Below are 21,346 nucleotides of genomic sequence, written 5' to 3'. Positions count from 1 at the left end.
AAGGCAGTGAACCCATGGACTGTGATGAAGTACTGAATAGATAGCTTAACCATAGAATCCTTTAGGTTGGAAAAGACTTTTAATGTCATCAAGTCCAACTGTGAACTCAGCACAGTGCCAAGTCCACCACTAATGCATGTCCCTAAGAACCCCATTTTAAATTCCCCCCAGATGGTCACTCCACCACTTCCCTGGGCAGCCTGTTCCAATGCCTGATAGCCCTTCCCATGAAGAATATCCAATCTACATCCTGTCTGGTGCAACTTGAGGCCGTTTTTTCTTATCCTGATATTAGATACTTGTGTCATTCTTGTGTGTTGCATCTTGCGACATCTGCAAGAGTACAGTATCAAAGGCCAAGTCATGTTGAGTTCCTATATCAATATGGTTCCAGTGCTGTAAAGCATAATTTCCTGGTATCTGACATGAGGCAGGAGGGTTGGCTTGTGTTCATTCTGCAAGGATGCACAATACTTCTGCACTTGTACTTTCTGTTGTGTATTACTTGCACTGCAATAATATCCCACTGCTCTTCTCAGGACTAGACCACAATTTGTTACACGTGTATAAGACACACATTTTTGCACTTAACCTTTTTATGATGTATCAATAAATATATTATCAATCATTGAATTAGTAATTTTAAAATCATGAGGCTTAAGGCAATCATAAAAGTTGAAACAGGGAGAAAATATAAACTTTGAAGAATGTATGCTTTCTACCCTAATGGAAGGAGAATAAACTTCATTTTTGAAGAAAGATAAGTGTAGGAACTTGTTTCCTCCTCTATCAGTATAGATCACATTCCTGATAACTAACATATCATAAAGAAACATTTCCTAGTTATGGTATGTTTCAAAACCACGTTGACATGAACCAGAGATCAAACAAAATCTGTATACATGGACCCACTTTGAAAAAGCTAAGGATCTGTAGGGTGTTCAGATCATATAGTCTGCAGAAATTTAATTGGCATATTGTTGCTGTTTAACTTAAAATGCACAGCATAGCTACAGTATGAAAGATTATTAGAAATAACTGAGTAAGTAGGCTGTCATCCTAGAAAGACAGTTTCAAATTAACAGAATTATCTTTGGAATACACATGTGTCTTAGCCCTGACTACATCAAGCCATTAATCATACTGGCTGGACCCGCCACACTTGGCATATGTATCACACTGCTGCCTTACCCATTGTTTGTGGTTGAGTTGCTTTATTCCACCTTAATCAGTATAAATTTAATAATTAGGATGTGATCTGGGAAGGTAGAAAGTGATGCTGACCCTAACCCAAACCCTAACCCTAAACCATAACCCTAACACCTAATCCTAAACCCCCTAACATTAACCCTAACCCTAAACCCTAACCCTAAACCCGAACCATGACCCTAACCCTAACACCCCCTAACCCTAACACCCTAACCCCCTAACCCTAAACTGTAACCCAAACCCTAACCCTAACCCATAAACTCTAACCTTAACCATAAACCCTAATCCTAACCCTAATCCTAATCTTCACCCTAACCTTAATCCTAACCCTAACCATAAACCCTAACCCCTAACACTTACCCCCCTAACCCTAACCCTCCTACCCCTAATCCTAACCCCAACCCTAAATCTAATCGTAAAAATCCTTGGATAAGCATTTCAAAGAAAACAGTACCTAATATATATATATATATATATATTTTTTTTTTTTTCCCAAACAAAATGGAGTGGACAGAAAGTGAAGAAAATAAATACAGACACATAGTTGTTAACTGGCCATAGTGTCATGGTTTCCTCAAATCATTGTTTGCCAAAGTAATGAACTGCATTTGAAAAGCTATAACCTTTCTTAGTGAATAAAAAATGCTATGTATAAAACAAAATCTATTCTAAAAATTCATTAAATAAGAGACCTGTATTTTCAAAACTCACAAATTTTCTTCTGTTTCTTGACTACAGATAAATATTTATTTTTTTTACAAATGAAAAAATTATTCTAGGAAAATAACCTATAGAATTCCTATACACTTATCTATTTAAAGGAAGAACTCTAAAAAACCGTTACTTTTCAGGACTTCTGATTTTTTTTTTTTTTAATTATAGAATTATATTTCTAATCCAAAGCAAGAAATCTTGCTGACAGGAAATATTTTCAAAGGGCATGAACCATCAGAGGATCTGGAATCCAGATGTTAGCTGTATAGCTGTAAACAGAAATTATTCATAATAATTGAAAAAAAAAAAAAAGCTAATAAAATAAGAGCATTTGTTGTACTTCTGTTTAGAACTGACTTCAACAAAACAGCTCTAGCTTAAAAAAAATCTATTCCATCCTTACCTTTAAAGAAGTACATTGTTGGAAGTGACAAGATGAAAATAGCCAGATATTTTCCAAAACAGTGGTTGCAGATATAACTTTCAGGTTTGTCATCTGTACAAAAGCAGACTCACGGACACTTTTCAATGTGACATTTTTTGTTTCAGTTTTAAGGGAAGCAGCAATGAGTTGACTCCTAGGAGGTACATTCCAAAGGAGCAGATATCACTACAGCACTAATCTCACTCTCTTTCCTTCAGCATATACGTCTTATTTTATCAGCTGAGCATTTGATTCAGATATTCTGGAATTGTAAAGTATCAGCTATGTGAACTATAAAGTCTGTGCTCAATATGGTACCTCCTTTGTCTAGGTGCAGAATTGCTATTCATGTCTCTATAGGACATGAAATAAATGCTTGTACATGACAAGATTTGTTCAGGGCAGAGTTATAAATGTGGAATGTGCTTATTTTGTTAATTTGAAGCATAAGACTAATATGATACATAATGAAAATAGTTCTTGGTTAGTCTATACCTGAGGGCTTCATCTCTTAAAAATGTAAAAAAACCCCGAACAAACCAACAAAAAACCCCACCAAATAACATATATGGGTAAGAAATTGAAAAAGGAAACAAAGACAAAAAAGTAGAGAAAACAACACTTTCTCCACCTCACCATGAAAAAAAACAAACAACCAAGAAAAACAATAGTGCTAAAAATATTTCAGTTTAGGCAGATAAGAATTACAGTTGAGGAGCTGGAGTTGCCGGAGCAGCATCTGCCGGGGCAGGGCAGGAGCCGGCTGCGGGCTGTGCCCGGGGGAGCAGCGCCTCGCTCAGCCCGGGACAGCCCGGGGCGGACACGCCGAGCAGGGTTGCCACGGCCCCGCGGGAGCCGCCTTCAGCTCTCCCAAGGCCCAGCCTTGCAAACATTTATGCATGTGAGTAATTTCAGTTGCCACAAATCAACTTGTTCACCTCTTTTTAAGTTTTCGCAGGGGTGATGCCGCATCCGGCCTACATTTGCAAATCCAAGCCAACGCGGTGAAATGGAAGAAACTCCCCTTTTCCTCACCTAGCTAGGTAACTTCATTTTTGCTGTATTTTTATTTGTCTTTTATTTTACTGGAAAACGTTATAGCTGCAAATATTTTTTTTTAATTATTGAGTTTGACAATTTCTTTAATAAATTAATGATTGCAACCACTTAGAGTGTTGATAAAAATCATGCAGTTCAGGGGTTGCCTGTGATTTTGTGCCTCCTAACATTTCACAGTAATTTCTACCATGAGGAAGGGTGTTTTTTAGAGACCAATGGTTTTGTCATGTCTCTGAAATTGTGGATAAAGTGCAACAAAAAAAACTGAGAGAAGTCACCACTGATTGTGAGCTCACTTACATCTTCTTACTTTTCCACACTTAATTTGTTTGTCGCTGATTTGTTCAGTCTGTAAGTTCTGGAGAAAATGGAACGTTTTAACAGCTCTGTATTTAGTAAGTATGAGAAATGGATCACTGACCGATGTCTGGTATTCACGATTTTCTAGTTGTGTTGCTCCAGAACGTGCAAGTTTATGACTAAATATGTGATCTCCATGAGCTGGAAAGACTCAAAACATATGGCAGATCAGATGTTAGGCTTGGGGAAAATCAAAAATTAAACTGTCTCAGAGCAGTTGAGAGACTGCTTTGCTATATATTTTATGTGATTTGTGTGTGTGTTGAGGGAGATGTCACCTAGGGAAAGGAATCGAAGAAAAAAACAGCTTTAAAAAATGAACTGTTTGTATTATGGCTTTAAACATTAAAGTCTGGTCAGCTAAAAGCAGATGTTGTGAACTAAGATGGAAACTTGCCTGAGGCCAGAATCAAAGAAGGCATTCACTAATAGTAAGAAGGAAAAATGCTTTCTAGTTTCAGAATTTATTGTATGCAAAAAATGAATGTTTATTGCATGCTTATAAGCACAAACCTTTTCCCACTTTTATTCAGATTACTGAATAAAATTGATGGCTTCAGAATCTAATTTCAGACACTGGGTTCATTACCAATCCTGATTGTAATCTAAGCTCTCTATAAAATTTTTTATCTTTTGTTATTCCGTGCTGGCCAAGATCCTGTCATGCTGGAAGCAGGAATGAGGTGTTTCTCACCTTTGGCTGTCTGCCCAGGAACTACATGGGGAGGTGGGTTAAAGCATCTAAATGTATGGTATAAAATTTGGAGTATTGTAATACAACACAATTCTGATGGAAGTCTTTTAAAGGGAAGAATAAATAAGGGAAAGACCTGAATATACACTGGATAGTAAAAGTGAACATAATATTTTTTGCATTGAATTCTTAATTGACCTAGGCCTGCACAACTCGAGTGAACACACATTATGTAAATATAAACAATGTCTAAGAATTTGAAATGGAAGGTTAAAAATTAATATTTTCAAGAAAGAAAACAAACAAAAAAAAGTTGATTAAATAAAAATTATTTATGTTAAAATCAATCAATATTTGAGAAAATATTCTCCTTTTCATCTATTTATGTATGAGGAAATACATATTTACAGTAGCTGCCTCTATAGTATTTGTTGAATGTCATGAAGCTTTGAACCAGCTTAAAATTTAGACTTCCTTAGACAGTTGTGCCATTTATTTAAAATTTGCTAGTTCAAAAGCTATGCTCTAATGGCAGGTCCAGAATTTCAATTTGCAGTATTCCAGGGGAAGAACGGTAAGCGACCTAATTCTGCATTTTACAAATACTTTGGGATACTGTTTCAATTCATATAATTTGAAGAATTTTGTTGCACCACTTTAGCAGGAAGGAAAAAAACCCCTATTATTATTTTCAAAACTCCACTAAAAGGATCAATATTTTTGGAATCTTTATTTCTTCCTTCAGGAATAATTTCCCTGTGAGCCGTATGCTTCAAGAATCAGCTGCCTTTTTAAATTTATAACCAGGGTCAAAGTGAGTATTCTGGAGAGTAATTCCCACGCTTGGACAAGCTCTAAAATCCAGAACCAGTGGAGTGTCTCCACATCCCCCTCTGGCAGTTTTTATGGGGAATTTGGGCCCATCCTTTCCCGCCGCAGGATTTCCGAGTGGGGGGTTTGTGAGGCCCTCACAGGGCAGGCAATGGCCGTGAGGCGGCCCCGCGCCCTCCATTTCGCGCCGGCGGGAGCGCCGAGCCCCGGAGCGGGCCGGGAGCCCCTGAGGGAGCCCCGAGCCCCTGAGGGAGCGCTGGGCCCCGGCCGCGCACCGTGCGGGGGAGGCTCGGCCGCCACCGCCGCTCCCCGCCGGCCCCGCTGAGGCGGCCCCGCACCGTGCTGCCCGTGGCCGCCATTTCGCGCCGGAGAAGCGGCGGGAGGCGCTGTTGGTGGGGCGGGAGCCGCAGAGTTCTCCGTCCTCGGTGGGGAGGGAGCGGGAGCTTGGCCGTGAGGGCCCTCGGGGCCTGGCAGCACCCGGGAGCGGCGCAGTGAGCCGGGGATGCGCTCTGCGCCCCCGGGCACGGCCAGTTGCGGTTTGCTTGGGTCAGCACCCCTGAAGGTTGTGAGCTTCACTTTAGGCCCCTGGATAGAACACTGTGATGAAATACGTGGACTGAGGAAAGAATTTGTTTTAGGAGGAAGGTGAAGAGGAAAGTGGCTTCAAAAGTGAGCAAATTCCCTCGCGGCCTGCAGTGTCTGTGGTAAGGTGTTTGTTAAAGCAGATACACGAGAGAGGTCTTTGCTCTCAGGATTTGGCAAACACCTCTCAGTAAATGGGAATTAGTGGTCTGTGCTGCCCCTGCAAACACCTACTCCCTCATTCTGCCATCTGGAATATACATTTTTCCCTGTGGAATCCAACAGCATTGAGGGTGTGGAAAAGAAGTTTTGTTTCCGGGCCAAGTTGGAAACGTTTTGGGCTCCTCCCCACCACTCCCGCCCCGCCTGTTTAGGTTTCTTCTTTTCCTTTAAAAGTCTGAGAGACTTTTCACTATTTCGCAGCTGGAGCAGGTGGGTGAATGCGGAGCTGCATAAATGAGCATGATTCTTTTAGATTTCCAGTCCTGTAGAATGACCACGACATTTCCTATTATTTTTACTTACATTATCAAGTAATTGGGCTTATAGAGCTGGTCAAGGGAAAAATGACACTTCGAGAGCAGGAGCCTGGGAGCTCAAACATTGTTCATAACAAAGGCTGCTCAAGAATGGGAATCATCAATCCAGACTATTTAAATAGAATCATCATATATTATTGATCGCTTACATGAGACAGGAGAACCATTTCATACTGGTGTGCAGTATTTGCAGCTCCTTGAAGCTGATGGAGCAGTTCGATAGGCACTAACTTTCGATAGGCACTAACACAGATAATTACTGCTTCATTAACAACTTGATTAGCGCTCCTCACAAATACTTTCTACTGCCACTACTGATGCCAAGTCTGAGAGCTCCTGCCACTAAAAGCGTGGAGGCAAAATGAAATTGTTAGATTTATCAGTGTGATTTCTAAATTCTAGATTTATTAATGTGAAGGGGAAAGTGGCAAAACCTGGCAGTGAGGGAGTGGCAGAAGTTGGCAGAAGCGGTACTGCAGATTTCCTGTGTGTAAAAGGGGCATTGACAGATTTCTTGTTTGAAGTTCTTCAGTGTGTTCACAGATAGTTTTGATTACATGCTCTATATTCTGTTATTGTGAAATGTTTTCTTTTTGAAATTTGAAACCTCTCTCTGGAATATTTGAAGATTTACAGATTCTGTGAAACAAAAGTACTTTCAAAATTTTTGACTCACAGCTGACAGTCTACAGTAATTAATTAAACCTGAAGCCTATTTGCAAAGCACTCTTAGAGATCCTTTTCATATGTTACTAATGAGATGCTGGAGTGCAAAATAAGTGTCACCTTTGGTTTTGTCTCTGTAGATAAGAAAGCTTTGCTTTCTTATTTTACCTCCACAGTTGGCCAGTATTGAACTTTCTAAACTTTATTTGTATTTTACTGTTTGTTTCAGTGAGTCTAAGAATTTTGACTCATTAAATCATCTGTGTGGTATTCTTTTAGTAAAATCTTTGTTTTTTAAAGTCATCCTCAAGCAAAATTAAGAGCTGTAAAACTTCTCAACAAAAATGTATAAAGAAGCATGTCTAATGCCTACAGATGATGCTACATGAAAAACATTAAAATTAGCTGGAGGATTTTTAAGACTGATGTATTCAATAAATAATTTAGAAATAATCTCTGGTCCTGATGTTTCAGAATAAACCTGTTAACAGCTTCAAGGTGTTGGGCCCATACTCCAGTTATCCAGGTAAGCAATTTGCATGTATGTTTAAAAAAGTCTCATTTGCTTGTAAATTAAAATAATTGTTGGGATAACAGTATAATTTTTTTTTTTTACATAACAATATAATTTTGTTTTGCAAAAACTTGACATACTGTGGAAACTATTGGACAAAAAAGAATTGGCTGCAGTTGTATAAAATAATAGAATGTGCTGAGTTGGAAGGGACTCCAGGATCAATGAGTCCAACTCCCGGCCCTGCACAGGACACCCCAAGAGTCACACCCTGTGCCTGAGAGCACTGTCCAAGCACTTCTTGACCTCTGTCAGGCTGCTGCTGTGACCAGTGCCCTGGGGAGCTGCTCCAGTGCCCAGACACCCTCTGGGGGGAAAACCTTTTTGCAATGTCCATCCTAAGCCTCCCCTGACCCAGTTTCAGGCAGTCATTTTCTTGAGTCGTGTCACTTGTCACCACAGGAAAGAGATCAGTGCCTGCCCCTCCTCTTCCCCTCATGTGGAAATGGGGAATGTGATGTGTACCCTTAGTCTCTTCTTCTCTAGCCTCCTCCAGGCTGAACCTTAGCATTTTTCTTAGGATTTAAATACTTTAACATAAACTTTATCTGGATCTTCACTCTTACTCACTTTTTCTTCCCAGATATGTCATGGTAGTAAGGGTTGCTTCATGTGCTGCCCTACAGGGCTTTTTTAGCAGAAGTAATAGGAGCTGTATTTTATCAGGAGACAGATTCTCTGTTTGAAGAAAGATTAAGAATGCAGTCAAGAGCTCTAAAAGGAAACAATATAGGAATTAAATATTGGCACTTAAAACTAATAAACTTTGTATTGCTTTAGACAGGTTCAAGTCTAGTACAGTTTTACATTTTCTTGTGCTGCCCTTTGCAGACTAAGGAGACTTCCCATTTGATCTAAAAATGTTCAACTCTGCAGACATGGTCTTTTCACTGGATAGTTTATTTTATGAAAAACCAGATATAAGACAAAGGTAAATGTTTGTTATTAGATAAATATAATTCATTTCCAGACTGAATCGCTTTATAGCAGTGTTTTTTCTTATTACTCACTTTTTTGTCTACTGATAGAAATGTGGGGCTAGAAATTTCTAGGTTCATGACCCATACTTTGAAATGTTTATTCTCCAAGTGCATTCAACGATGCAGGTGTATCTTAAGGCTGTAAGAAATAAGGGTTAGGAGAAGTTTTGCCTCTGCAATTTAATGTTATTAAAAGTCACATGCATTGAAGAACAAGAATATGTTTTAGCAGGAGAAATAGTAGGTTATTTGTGACTAGTAATTTTGAGCTAGTTGTTGTGGAGGGTGCTTAAAAAATGCTTTTACCTCACATTTGTGTGTTAAAAATAGGTTTCTGGAAAATGAAGAGCATAAAACTTGGTTTATTGCACCTGCTCCAGCTATTGCTGAAATTCCAGCTGCAGAGGAGTTACAGAGGGAACTGGAAAAAAACTCAGCCAACACTTCTATGGGTAAAGTATCATAGAATAGAATCACAGAATCACTGGAATGGTTGGAAAAGATGTTTTAAGATGATCAAGTCCACCCGTAAACCTTACACTGCAAAGTCTGACTACACCATAATACTCAGCATTGATATTAAATTACTCAACATTAATTAGTTACTTAGTGTGACAGATCATTCCTCTTTTGCTGTGAAATGTGAAATATTCTGGGTATGCAAGTAGAGACAAAGAATGTATTTGAGTTGAGAATGATGGTGCTAGATGTACCAGGAGCATAGCAATCCTCTTGAGGCATATACATGCCACAAGTTTTCTGTGCAGAGGTTGGCAAGGTAAGAAGTATAATCAGAATTTCAGTTACTGCACGTTGTTTCATGAAGCATCATAACACAGTGGGAAGTGGCTGTAAGAGCATAATGTTATCATACGGATCTGAGGGCCTGTCTCCCACCCAAGGAACAGAGTTTATATGAAACTCACTTTTTTCTTCCCTTTGGGGTCTTTAATCAAATTGCTGAGGCAGCTAAATTTGAATCTGGTCATTAATTGCTGCCAAGTGGCATATTCCTAGACATTCAAGATTATCTTAAGGAAATTTATTCTAAAGAATTTCATTGCCTTATCTCTGTCGGCTAGATTTGTCCATTTTGTAGCTGCTGTGCTGATTTATGATATTTTCTATTTAGGAATTACACTATAACAGAAGGTTGGCTTTTTCTACTTTATGCAAGAATAATTCCATTAAGAGTTACTTATTCAAATAAGCTATTTGATATTTGTAGCATTAGAACTGTTGGGGTTGTGTCACAAACAGGGCATGGAAATCAAGAGAGCAAAATAGAGCTGTTACCTTGTTGCATTTAGTTGCTTATTTCTGTTCCCTGCCTTTGCCTTTCTGTTGCCAACAGCAGTGGTTGTTGATCTGGTCAGCCAGATCAGGACACTGATTCTACACTGGAAAATGTGGTAATTAACCAAGAAGGTTATGAAACCAGCCTGTCCCCAACATCAGTGCCAGTTCTGACTGTTGAGATTGCAGTGTTTATTCTCAGCTGTTTTGTAGCAGGAACTTTAGGCTTGGTAACTGTGTCATTTTTTTAAAAACTCTGGGACAGGGTAAAGAGTTCTGTCATACAAACTATTTTGTAGTTCTGAAGAACAGTTTTTATCCTTTACTTTCCATAGGAAGGAAAGAAAGGGACGTTATTTTTGTAACTTTAATCGACAATGCATGCATTACATTCATTAACATAAGTCATAAAAGGCACACTAAAGTTCTTGCGATAAGATAGAAATATCAGTTTGTATAATACATGAATTTGGCTGATTCTGTGTGGAAGACATTTGATTTAATGTCTGAATAAGAATATGAATGAATTAATAAGTTATAGTTTTTGTAGGAGGGAGAAAGCATGAGAAGTTTATACAACAATGTAAGAGTAACACAGAGGAAGTAGAAGATAGATCATCAGCACCTGTTCATTTTGGCATAGCCCCTGAAAAAGAAGTCCTACAATCAAGTCTAGGAGAAAGAGATAAAATTAGTTTTCAGAGTGAAAATCTGAAAGTAGTTTCATCTTTTCTCTCTTTTGATGAAAATAAATCTAAACAAGTAATAGATTTTTCTCAGCAACTGCAAAATAAAGCATTAAGTGAAAACAGTGATGATGAGAGTGTCCATTCAACATTAAGAAAAAGGTATGTGTCTAGTCAACTCAGATGATTTATCACTGTCAGAATCATATTCTTATTTTAGATAAATCTGTTGAACACGAAGTTTGGGATTCTTCAATTGAAGGTACTTTAGCATGTTCCAGATGCTAATTCTTTCAGTCTAAGGAAATAAAAGTTTCTTTTTGGCAGTATTTTAGTACTTTAATTAAATGTGTCTTGAGCTCAGCCTCATTCATGAGAAAAGTAAGCCTCAGGTTTTTTGCTTAAATTTTAAAGAAATTTTTACTTAACAAACTTCTGGAAAATACTGCTCTGAATTCTTTATCTGCGTGATGACAAGGAAGAAGGCTGAGATCCTTTGCTTTGCTGAGCAGAGGTCAGCCAGTCAGGAATACCGTGAGCAGTTCTCAGCGTGATTTCCATGCTGCCTGGGAGGACAGGTTTTACTGATAAACTGCTCTTCTGTGTCCAGCTCCTCCCATTCCTCAGAACCTGGATGTCTCTATTGGTTTTAATGATGCACAAATTCAGAGTTAATCTGCTATTAGGGGTCAGAGCCCGTCTGAACAGGCAGTTTATTCTTTCACGTTATTTCTGCAATGAAAGTAAAGTTAAAATATATCTTGAAAGGAGTCTTCAGGTCAGATTACGTAAAGTTATATACAATTTTATTATTTATCTTACTAGTTCTGTTGCTAATATAAATGTGTATGTAATATTTTTCAAATATTAGATAAACTGTAACATTACAGCAAGCTAATGAAAATTCTGGACCTTTTGCAGCTTATTTAAGAAGTCTGGCAATATTCATAAAAATACAGAATTTAAAGCTGGTTCTGTTGATGTGAAAGAAATTGGTACTTACTTAAATACAAGTGAAAACATGAAAGAAGTGACAAAAGAAGGTTTTTTGAGAAATAATCATCATGCTCCAATAACTAAAGACTCAGATTTTACTTTGCATCGGGTAAATAATGAGGAGATTGTGTCTGAAACTGGAATTAAAATTCAATCACTTTCTAATGCTTCAGAGATTCTGGATATGACAGGTAATTATTTTTACTGTATTGCAAGAAAAATAGTCCATTTTCTGTCTTTGGTATATAATAATAAAGGGTATCCAAGATCTGAGGTAGAGTGAAGAACATTTTCCCACCAGCTCAGGGTGAGATAATTGGCTAAAATTGATAGACTGTATTGCAGTCCTGTGGAACTTAATTGCATTGTTGTTTAATATGAACTGGCTAAACAATTTATGAAGAAGAGTCACATTTTCAGAGGTGCTAAGTCGTGTAAATCTATTTGAAAATATCACTTCACATCCCCTCAGCAAAATGAAAAAAACCAGCCTTGTCCCTTCATGTGGTAAGGAGTTTCATCTTCATTTGAAAACAGAAATTGAAAATGAAATGTTTATTTGTGGTGTGGCTCATATCTGTATCTTTGTAGAAATAGATTTTAAGTAGGAGATACCTAGAAAATGGAGGGAAATGGTGAAATTTTGATGAAATGATAAAATACTTGGTTTAGAAATTATTTTTGGCTTTTAATACTTTTTAACTAAGTGCAGTTTATTTCTAGATTTTAAACTTTTTGGGACATGGCACATCAGTGGAATGTACCTTGTGTGCCTGACTAACTATTACAGAAATACGGAGTAGAAAATTGGTTCTGGCAGAAGAATGTAGGGCAGAGTGGTGGCTTAGGATGGGATTTGGAGACAGGTCAGGAAGGAAAAGTGTGATTCCTGTCTGGTTACCTTATGGCCAGTGGTGATTTGATTTGGGGGTGAGGGGACAGCAGTGGATATTGTTTACTTTGCCTTCAGCAAGGGTTTTCATAGAATCAGAGTGGGTGAGAAACACCATCTTCCACAACATCCTGGTACCCAGGGTAGGGCATTAGGAGTGGATCAACAACTGCCTGGTGTGAAAATGGCTGGCTGTGCTCAGAGGGTGGTGGTGGTGAACAGGTCACACTGCCCACGTGCCAGCAGCCGACAGCAATCTCCTGCAATTCAGCAGGAACAAATCCACAGTCCTGCCTCAGGGAAAGAGAAGAACCCCTTGGGTTCCCCTGGGATGGTTTGACTGGGGCAGCTCTGTGGAAAAGTGTCTGGGGTCTGGCAAACACCTTGCTGAACTTGAGTGAGCAGTGTGTCCCAGCAGTAACAAAGGCCAACAGCAGCCTGGGCTTTGCTAACAAAGCTGGGAAGTTAAGTGATTGTCCCTCCCTTGGTACTTTTGAGACCATACCTAGATAATGCATCCAGTTTTGAGTCTCTGGTATGTTCAAGACATCCTTAAACTGGAGTGAATTCGTCAAAGGGCCACCGCGATGAATCCTTTTCAAAGGATGAGCTGGTGATCTCCCTGTCCTATCCCATAATCTCCTTTCTATCACCTGGACCTTGTCACAGCCTTGAAGCTCCTTACAGAACACATAGCTTGGAGTCAGGAAAACGTTTGTCATGGTTATTGGTTGAAAATGAAACTGATTTTATGAATGTATTATTTTTACTTCTTTAGGAACTACAGGAAGAAAAGTGGAAATGTTGAGGGCTGTTACAGAAATACGTATCCTTGTATTTGCTGTATCTGATTTTCCTGATTTTATTACAGTGCTTTTACATTTGCAAAATTATAGTTTAATTTAGCCATAGGAATTAATGCATTGCATTCTAACGCTTTCAATTTGTTGGGAATCAAACGTTCAATAAGTGCTTATCCTTTTGAATTCCAAAGCCAGCATGAAAATAAGACAATTTATCGATCATTCATTGCTAAGAAAGATCATTCTTATTTCAAACATTGAAATTTTATCCTCAAAACTTTATTTTTAAAACATAAAATGTAAAATTTTAATTTGCATAATATATATTTCACCCTTTTTCTATGCAATTACAAATGTACACATATATCCCCATACACTTTAAATAAAGGAAAAAGGAACTATTATTTAGGCTTATTAGGAAAACTGAATTTGTTTTTCTGTCACATTTTCTTAGAGGAAAATTAACTTCATGTACTCCTTCTTGGTCTGCCTTTATGTTGTGGTGTGCCTATACTGTATTTCCATTCTTTAAGCAGATTTTACCATAATTTTCTTTCTTCTTTGCTCAGCCTTGAACATGTAATATAATTGAGCTTTCATCTATATCTGTCAAACTTTAGGGTTTTTTTTCTTCAATATCTTGTTCATAGTAACCTGTCAAATGGCAGGTTAAATATCAGGAAGAGGAAATGTGTAAATTTAGGCACCTGAAATTCATGTAAATAGCTTTGAAAAGTCATTACTTTCAAAATGAGTAAGGATTCAATTGCTGTGAATTTACCAATTTCAGATCATTAATGCTTTGCAGTTTGAAAACAGATCACTGATTTAGAGCATGGGTTTTAAATAAGTTTGGGTTTTTTTAATCCTTATTTTGTTAGTCTAATGCTACTTGCTTATTTTTACCAATTTTTAATGTTTAACTGCTTTTATTTCTTGCTTTACTCCTGTATCTTTTCCTCTGTAGTTGTTAAATGTGACATGGATCTGAGGCCTTATCAGTTCATTGTTCCTGTTGCTGTCGGTGTCATACCTGGCTGTGTGCTCATCCTCAGCCTGCTGAGGTGGTCACAGCCAGGCTCTTTGTGTGGCTGCTCTGCAAGTCCAGACAGAGATCAGCTCACTCTGGAGGTGTAACCTAACAATGCTCTCTTCATCTTCTACATACTTTAGATAAGAATGTTGTCTGAAGAACACGCATTATTGGCAACTGAAAAATATCTTTAAAACCACAGTCAGCACTAAGTGGTCATAGGTGAATTTCTTTGCTACTGTTATGTCTGGGCATACAATATTATGCTAATTAATTTGTGTTATATTACAAATATGTGACCACTGACACCTTAGGCTAACAGCAGTGTTCTGTTTGTTGTGTATCTGGTTTGTCCCTTGCAGCTTCACATTCCATAATTATCTGCCATTTCATGAAGCCTGTGCCAGGGAGGAGGTTCCTGATTACTGGTATAATCCTGAGACCTCTCAAACAGGGTGTGTTTTTTTCACTGATAGGGAATCTATGGCACACCAAGAATATAAAACTACTGAATCATTTAATAGGTTACTTTTGGATAACTTTTTACAAACCTGTGAATCAGTGTGGTATGTTTTAAGTTTGCATTTAGTTTGCAAGAATAAGGTGCATTAACATTCTTAAAATTTTATAATTTACACTCCAGTATTTTAAATTCCTTAATGCTCTCAAGCAACCCAATTTAGAAGCATTTTTAAGGAGTTCCCATATTTTAACTATGCACAGTCAAAAGCTTTGGATGATGTAAGTATGGAACATAAACTGCAGCTGCAAGTAGTACTTTGTAGATATATTTAAGTGGTACTTTGATATTTAGAACATAAAAGGGGTTAGAAAACTGTAATATCTGTAGAACCTCTTCCTGAAATAGTTTATCAGGGTTGTGCTTAGCTGGGAGAAGAGACCAAAAAAACTTTAAAAAGTGTTTTTCTCATCTTAAAATATGTTTGAAGATGAGAATTATATTTCTATTTATGCATACAGGTTAGTAATATATTTGCATGGAGGACGGGTGGGTGGATGAGTGAGTGAGTGACATGGGTGAGTGACACTGCAGAGGAGGAAAGAGGGAAGAATCAATCTTGTCAGAGGAAAATGAGGGAGCCTGACACAGACATACCTGGCTTCTAAGATAGTGGAGGATAAAATGTGTGGGAAGGAAGCACAGTCATGCAAAACAGTCATTTGTCATTATTGAAAACGTAACAGGACTCGGCAATTCTTTCCTAGCTTTTATACACAGACAGGAACTTTGTGATCTGTGCTCCGACTGGCTCTGGAAAGACCGTAATGTTCGAGCTGGCTATTACCAGGTTACTCATGGAAGCCCCACTGCCTTGGTTAAATATTAAAGTTGTTTACAGTAAGTATTATGCAGCTTTAAACATTTTGGTGACAGGGCAGAAAATGTCATTCTGCGAATGCAGAGATCTGGAGTGAGTCCAGGAATAACATTGCAATTAAATACATTAGGAAATTGCAGCCTACTTCATTCTTTAAAAAGTTGGTTTAATGTTTATTTGTGGTACCATTGTAACTGTTATTAGTATTTAACAGTATTGTAATGGTAGTATTCAGTATTGCCTATACAAATAAAAATTAGTAAATCCTGTAGCAGTTTGTCCTCCAAGAAGGCAAGATGTGCACAAAAAGATAAGGAGGAAGCAAAGGAAACTAAAACAAATTCTTAGTGCATGATTTCTGGCTGACACTATCTTTTATATGGCTGTCTGTTGCTCTGAGATGAGGATCAATTTTTCTAGTATTCACTTATCTGACAAAGTGTCCTGCTGTTTTCTGTATACTACCTCAGAGGCACCAGAACTGTGATCTTCATGAGTTTAACTGATCTATGTAGAAATATGAAAATACTTGGAAATGGTCACACCAATTACACTCTATTCTTTTCTTCCTGGAGAACTGAGTTCATATCATGTAAATTTGATTAAAATGGTGAATTTGTCCCAGTTTTAATTTATTTGTACACTGATATGTCACTATTGCTATTAAAGGTTTCATCCTTATATTTACAAGAGCTTAATATTAAATTCCATTTTGTTCTACTTCTTACAATAAAACTAGTGTTGCTTCAGAGTTTACTGTGTATTGTAAACTGATCATAGAAGCAGGCATGTGCTATGGGTTCTCTTGTCAGCTGCACAGGGTTGAGTGTATGGCAATAGTTTCCACTTGCCTTGGTGGAATTGGTACAACTTGGTTGGTTGGAACTGTCAGTAAGGAAGCAGTTACCTGCTTGTGGAGTTAGATCTGCTGACCTTTCCAGATTCCACAAGGATGGAGAAGGAGACTTGTCAGTTTTCTAGGTGTGGGAACAGAGGTGGTAATGAGATTTCCTGCTGGTGTGAGCACTGGTGCCTGATTCATCGGTGGCCCCATGTATGTGGATCACCTTGCAGTAGTTCTGTAGAGTTGTTTGCCAGTAGCTTTACATTGAAGGACTGGTGGCTGTAGTTCCAGGAGCAATCATTGCTTCTCACATTCTTGCATTGCTAAAGATGATTAGCTATGTGATTTTGTTAATTACTTGCTGTTAGCTTAATCAGTTTTCTGCAGCTAATTTTTTCTCTGATATTCTTAAGAGATTTTACACCTCTTTCTGAAGCAGAGACTGGTTCTTTAAATCTCTTCATTTTAGGGATAATTTGGGAGCTCATAGGCAGAAATCATTCTTATTCCAGTGGCTCCAAGTAAGCTAGAATCACTGCAAGATCTGTTATACTATGGCTGTTTTCAGCTCATGCATTGATTGCCTCTTTCACTGAATTCACTGCATTTTTCATATAGATTAATCATCCAGTATAGCCTTACACATGTTATTAATGTCAGTCCTTATTGAGAATTATATCAGATTTCTAGAAAAAAAAAGAGTCAGCAAAAGTACAGTATGTATGTGAAAAAAAAAAAAAATAGTAGATTGTTTCAGTAGTCTGTTCATGAGAAGCAGCATGAGGACTGCTACTTGCTGTGTTAGTTGCTTGGTATGACCCTACACTTAACTGTACGTTTGATTTTGATAGAATACCAGGAAAATTAAAAGTCTGTCTCTTGCTCTTGGATGGTTTCTCACTTATAACCTCTTTTCTCTCTGAATACAGACTACTCAAATCATTCTTAACTGGGAAAAGGTTGGTATTATTATGAGCTTCCATTAGAAAAGATGTATTTCATGTGGTTTCTTCCATCTGTGAGAAAACCTTTCATAGCGGAATGATTATTTCCATATGGTACTGCAAAAAAATCAAACCCAACAGGATACAGGATTAAGAGAGAACATAAATAATTTTAATTAAAGGGTTCTGTTTCTGCTTGCTGATGGGAAGAACTAGGGCCCAAAGCTCAACATTGATTTTGCATGTGGAGTAGGATAATAAGGACAGTAACACCAGATTTTATGATTCTGGAAGCAATTCTGAAAATTAGGGAAATTAAATTCAAGAAGGTATCTTCCTAAAGAAAATAAATGCATACATTTTTAATACAGTTGAAGGTTTGGTTTTCCTGATTTAATTCTCATTATTTGGTGTTATTTTTAGTGGCTCCAATAAAAGCTCTATGCAGTCAGCGTTTTGATGATTGGAAAGAAAAATTTGGACCTATAGGACTCACCTGCAAGGAACTGACAGGAGATACACTGATGGATGATATATTTGAAATACATCATGCTGACATTATTATCACTACACCTGTAGGTTTCATTGCCAGTTCTTACAAGAACTTAGAATAAACAGACATTAGCAGTCTTCTAATTGTATGCTGCAAGGACTGCTCCTTTTTCATTGTAATACACAGTAATTTAATGATCCTTTTGTTTGTCTGCACCCTGCTGTACATACTCTCAGTTCATGTAAACAAAAGTTAATATAATAATGTGCCAGATGAAAAATAGATGGAATTAGCTTGAATTCATTTAATTGTTACTGTTTAAAGATTTATTAAAGTTTAGGTATGTCTGCATGTACTACAGTTGTGGCATATGTTGGCCTTTAAAACATCTTGCAGCTTCTGTTGTTGTTTTGATGATGTTGGTTTTTTCCTCCAAGGAAAAGTGGGATAGCATGACTAGAAAATGGAGAGACAACTCTATAGTCCAGCTTGTACGACTCTTTCTCATTGATGAGGTAAGAAAATGAATAAGGGTTTATTTATGCACTGGTTTTGTATCTGTTGTGACAATAAAGAGAAGCTTAGATAATATTACATGTATTTAGCACTTGTCCAGATTGTAACTGGGAAATATTTACCAATCTTTTAAACCTCCTGATAGATACACGTTATAAAGGATGAAAGCCGCGGAGCAACTTTGGAAGTTGTTGTCAGTCGGATGAAAACCGTTCAGTCTTCTCTTTGGCATCTCTTAGAGAAGCGTGACACTGTTCCTCCTTTGAGATTTGTAGCTGTTTCTGCAACAATCCCAAATACTCAAGATGTAAGAGTTACATTTTAACTGTATTTTGGTCAATGGAGTTGTATTTTATAAAATTTATCTGGAATTACAATTTTAGATTGATAGCAAAATTGTAATTTTTAAGCTGTCATCTGAAGACAGCTATGAGGCTGCTGCTAATGTAAGAGTACCTTCAAGTATAGGAAAATGTCAGCCATGTGTGGAAATACTTCAGTTTTAGATTTCTGCTTGTGATTTTTGCCTCTTATGTACAAATCACAACAGACTTGAGATTTCAGTCCAAATTATATTGGTCCTCTAAAAGCAGAACCTCATGTGGGATTTTAAATTATTAAAACATGTTACTCATTTACATGTGACAAAAGCTAAGTTAATTATTCTCTGATGCTATTAGAGCAGGAGCACAATTAAAAGAATAAATTTATGTTTTCTGTTCTACTTCTTTTTTCAAGATTGCAGAATGGCTTTCAAATAGTAAGATGCCTGCTGTATGTCTGAAAATAGATGAGGATCAACGACCAGTGAAGCTACGCAAAGTTGTTCTTGGTTTTCCTTGCAGTGACAATCAGACAGAGTTCAAATTTGACTTAAGTCTTAACTACAAGATAGCCAGCATTATACAAGCATACTCAGAGCAAAAACCGGCACTTGTGGTACAACAGCTTTTTTTAATCACATTTGAAATTGTTTCTTTCTTGAAAGTGTTGATTGAAAAAAATATCTTTTGTTTATAGTTTTGTGCTACAAGAAAAGGAGTACAACAGGCTGCTTCTGTTCTTGCAAAAGATGCTAAATTTCTACTGAGTATAGAACAGAAACAAAGGTATTTTTCTATTTAAATAGGAAATAAGTGTTTGTACATTTTAGTAAACCTGTGATATCTCTGAAGAAAGCTGTTGAGCTAATACAGTTTCTAGCAGAGGAGTGTGCAACAAAATCATCATTACAGTTGACTTTCGTTTTGGTAAACTGACACTCTTCTTCGGAAGTTTTTACTTCTCAGAGTTTTAGGATACCTTCACAAACATTAAGTTGTTTCTCAAACTGCTTTCTAAACATAAAAATGCTTATTCTTATGACCCTCTGAGACCCTGTAGTGCAAAGATTAAGCATATGAATAGTCGAATTGGATGTGACTTTACTTGTGTTTTAAGTTAAGCCATAATATGTCTTTCCTGTATCAGTTACTGTTAATAAATACAGCCATATTAATTATTATTTACTTCAGGGTTGCCTAGTCATGGCAGCTGCAGAAGCTACCTCCTGACTTTGGACCTAAAATGTGATCTTGTGTGCTTTATGTGAATGAATCTAAGGATTGTAGATTGTCACTTGAAAAGATGACCAGGCTTAGATATCTGCAATAGCTGCCCCAGAGAGACTGTCTGTTCCCTCTGTGAAGATGGGAAAGGTGGTGGTTGAAAATATCCAAAGAGTCTATATATTTTAATTTAATATTTTTGTTTGTGTATGTTGCATAGATTACAAGGGCTTGCAAATTCATTGAAAGACTCCAAACTGAGAGGTAAATATAACCTACTACTTCTCTGCTCTGTGATTGAATATTTGCTTGAGAAAACTTAGTTAAATGATGTATATAATAATTTCATTATTAGACCTTTTGACATATGGTGTGGCTTATCATCATGCGGGTATGGAGATATCGGACAGAAAAATAATTGAAGGAGCTTTTACTGTAGGAGACTTGCCAGTACTTTGTAAGTAAATTTAATTTTGCAAGCCAAATTGTTATTTTTGTATCCTGGGAAGACTGCAGTTTGGAAGTGGTAATATCTTATGGTTCTATAGTTTGCTATAAGTTATGAAATCCAGGTAAAGGTGTTTTCATTTTTTCACATGCACTTTTACCTATGAGCCTACATATGCACTGTTACTAAAGACCGTAGACCTTAATTTCACCACACATGAAGGACCCCCCCTCATATGTCCATAGAGGTCTGGCCATGTCCATTTCCTTTTCCTGTCATGAATCCTCCCATTGAGGTGGAGCTCTGCGTTGGTGAATCTTTCCCCTGAGTTCCCAAGTGTCTGGGTCCTTTGCAGCTTCCCTGAAGGTAATCGTCTACATTCATGCATTTTAGGTGGGCAGGATGATATTTTCAAACTCCCATGCAAGATGTTGTGACTGATGGGGAGGTCCCTAAGAAATATTCCATCTGTTGTTATGTGAAATGACAAGGGATCTGAGATGTGAATGTCTCATCTCATCTGGGCTTTCTTTTTCTCTCAAAAAAGATCCAGACCCTATGAGGAATTGTCTGTGTGGTTCACAACACAGACAACACTAAATGATTTGTGGATATTTTTCTTTCCTGTTACAATGGTCATAAGAAAATGTAATTTAATTACTAATTTAATTTTAAAAAGAATTGAAAATGTCATTAACCCTTCATTTTCCTAGCAGAATAGTAGTATCAGTTGCCCCCTATGACTGGCTTTCTGCATTGAATTCTTGCCACTCCATATATTCTTTAGAGACAGTGAAATAGGAATCATGAGTGTGAGAGTGTGTATTGGTAAAGTGCTGTGATAGTCTTGGTGGTGAATCTGGTTTGGTATATGGA

The 21,346-nt window shown here is 37.5% G+C and overlaps 1 protein-coding gene across 1 annotated transcript in view; it reads left to right on the top strand.

Moving 5' to 3' along the window:
• Positions 1–5,793: 5,793 nt before the first annotated feature.
• HFM1 (helicase for meiosis 1) overlaps positions 5,794–21,346 on the top strand; it is a gene marked incomplete at its 5' end in the record, with an annotated part of 33,334 nt that continues 17,781 nt past the window's right edge. Inside the window, 13 exons of the mRNA XM_083867058.1 lie at positions 5,794–5,936; positions 8,963–9,084; positions 11,574–11,801; positions 13,281–13,328; positions 15,009–15,079; positions 15,566–15,698; positions 17,890–18,041; positions 18,397–18,474; positions 18,621–18,782; positions 19,214–19,414; positions 19,496–19,584; positions 20,243–20,286; positions 20,378–20,479. Of these exons, the coding sequence (XP_083723184.1) occupies positions 5,794–5,936; positions 8,963–9,084; positions 11,574–11,801; positions 13,281–13,328; positions 15,009–15,079; positions 15,566–15,698; positions 17,890–18,041; positions 18,397–18,474; positions 18,621–18,782; positions 19,214–19,414; positions 19,496–19,584; positions 20,243–20,286; positions 20,378–20,479 (1,573 nt within the window). The remainder of the gene's footprint in view (positions 5,937–8,962; positions 9,085–11,573; positions 11,802–13,280; positions 13,329–15,008; positions 15,080–15,565; positions 15,699–17,889; positions 18,042–18,396; positions 18,475–18,620; positions 18,783–19,213; positions 19,415–19,495; positions 19,585–20,242; positions 20,287–20,377; positions 20,480–21,346) is intronic.

This window comes from Zosterops lateralis, assembly GCF_965231275.1.
Source record: "Zosterops lateralis genome assembly, chromosome: 9".
Lineage (NCBI taxonomy): Eukaryota > Metazoa > Chordata > Aves > Passeriformes > Zosteropidae > Zosterops > Zosterops lateralis.
Note: the sequence above shows the minus strand (reverse complement) of the source record. Positions and strands in the feature narration are given on the sequence as shown.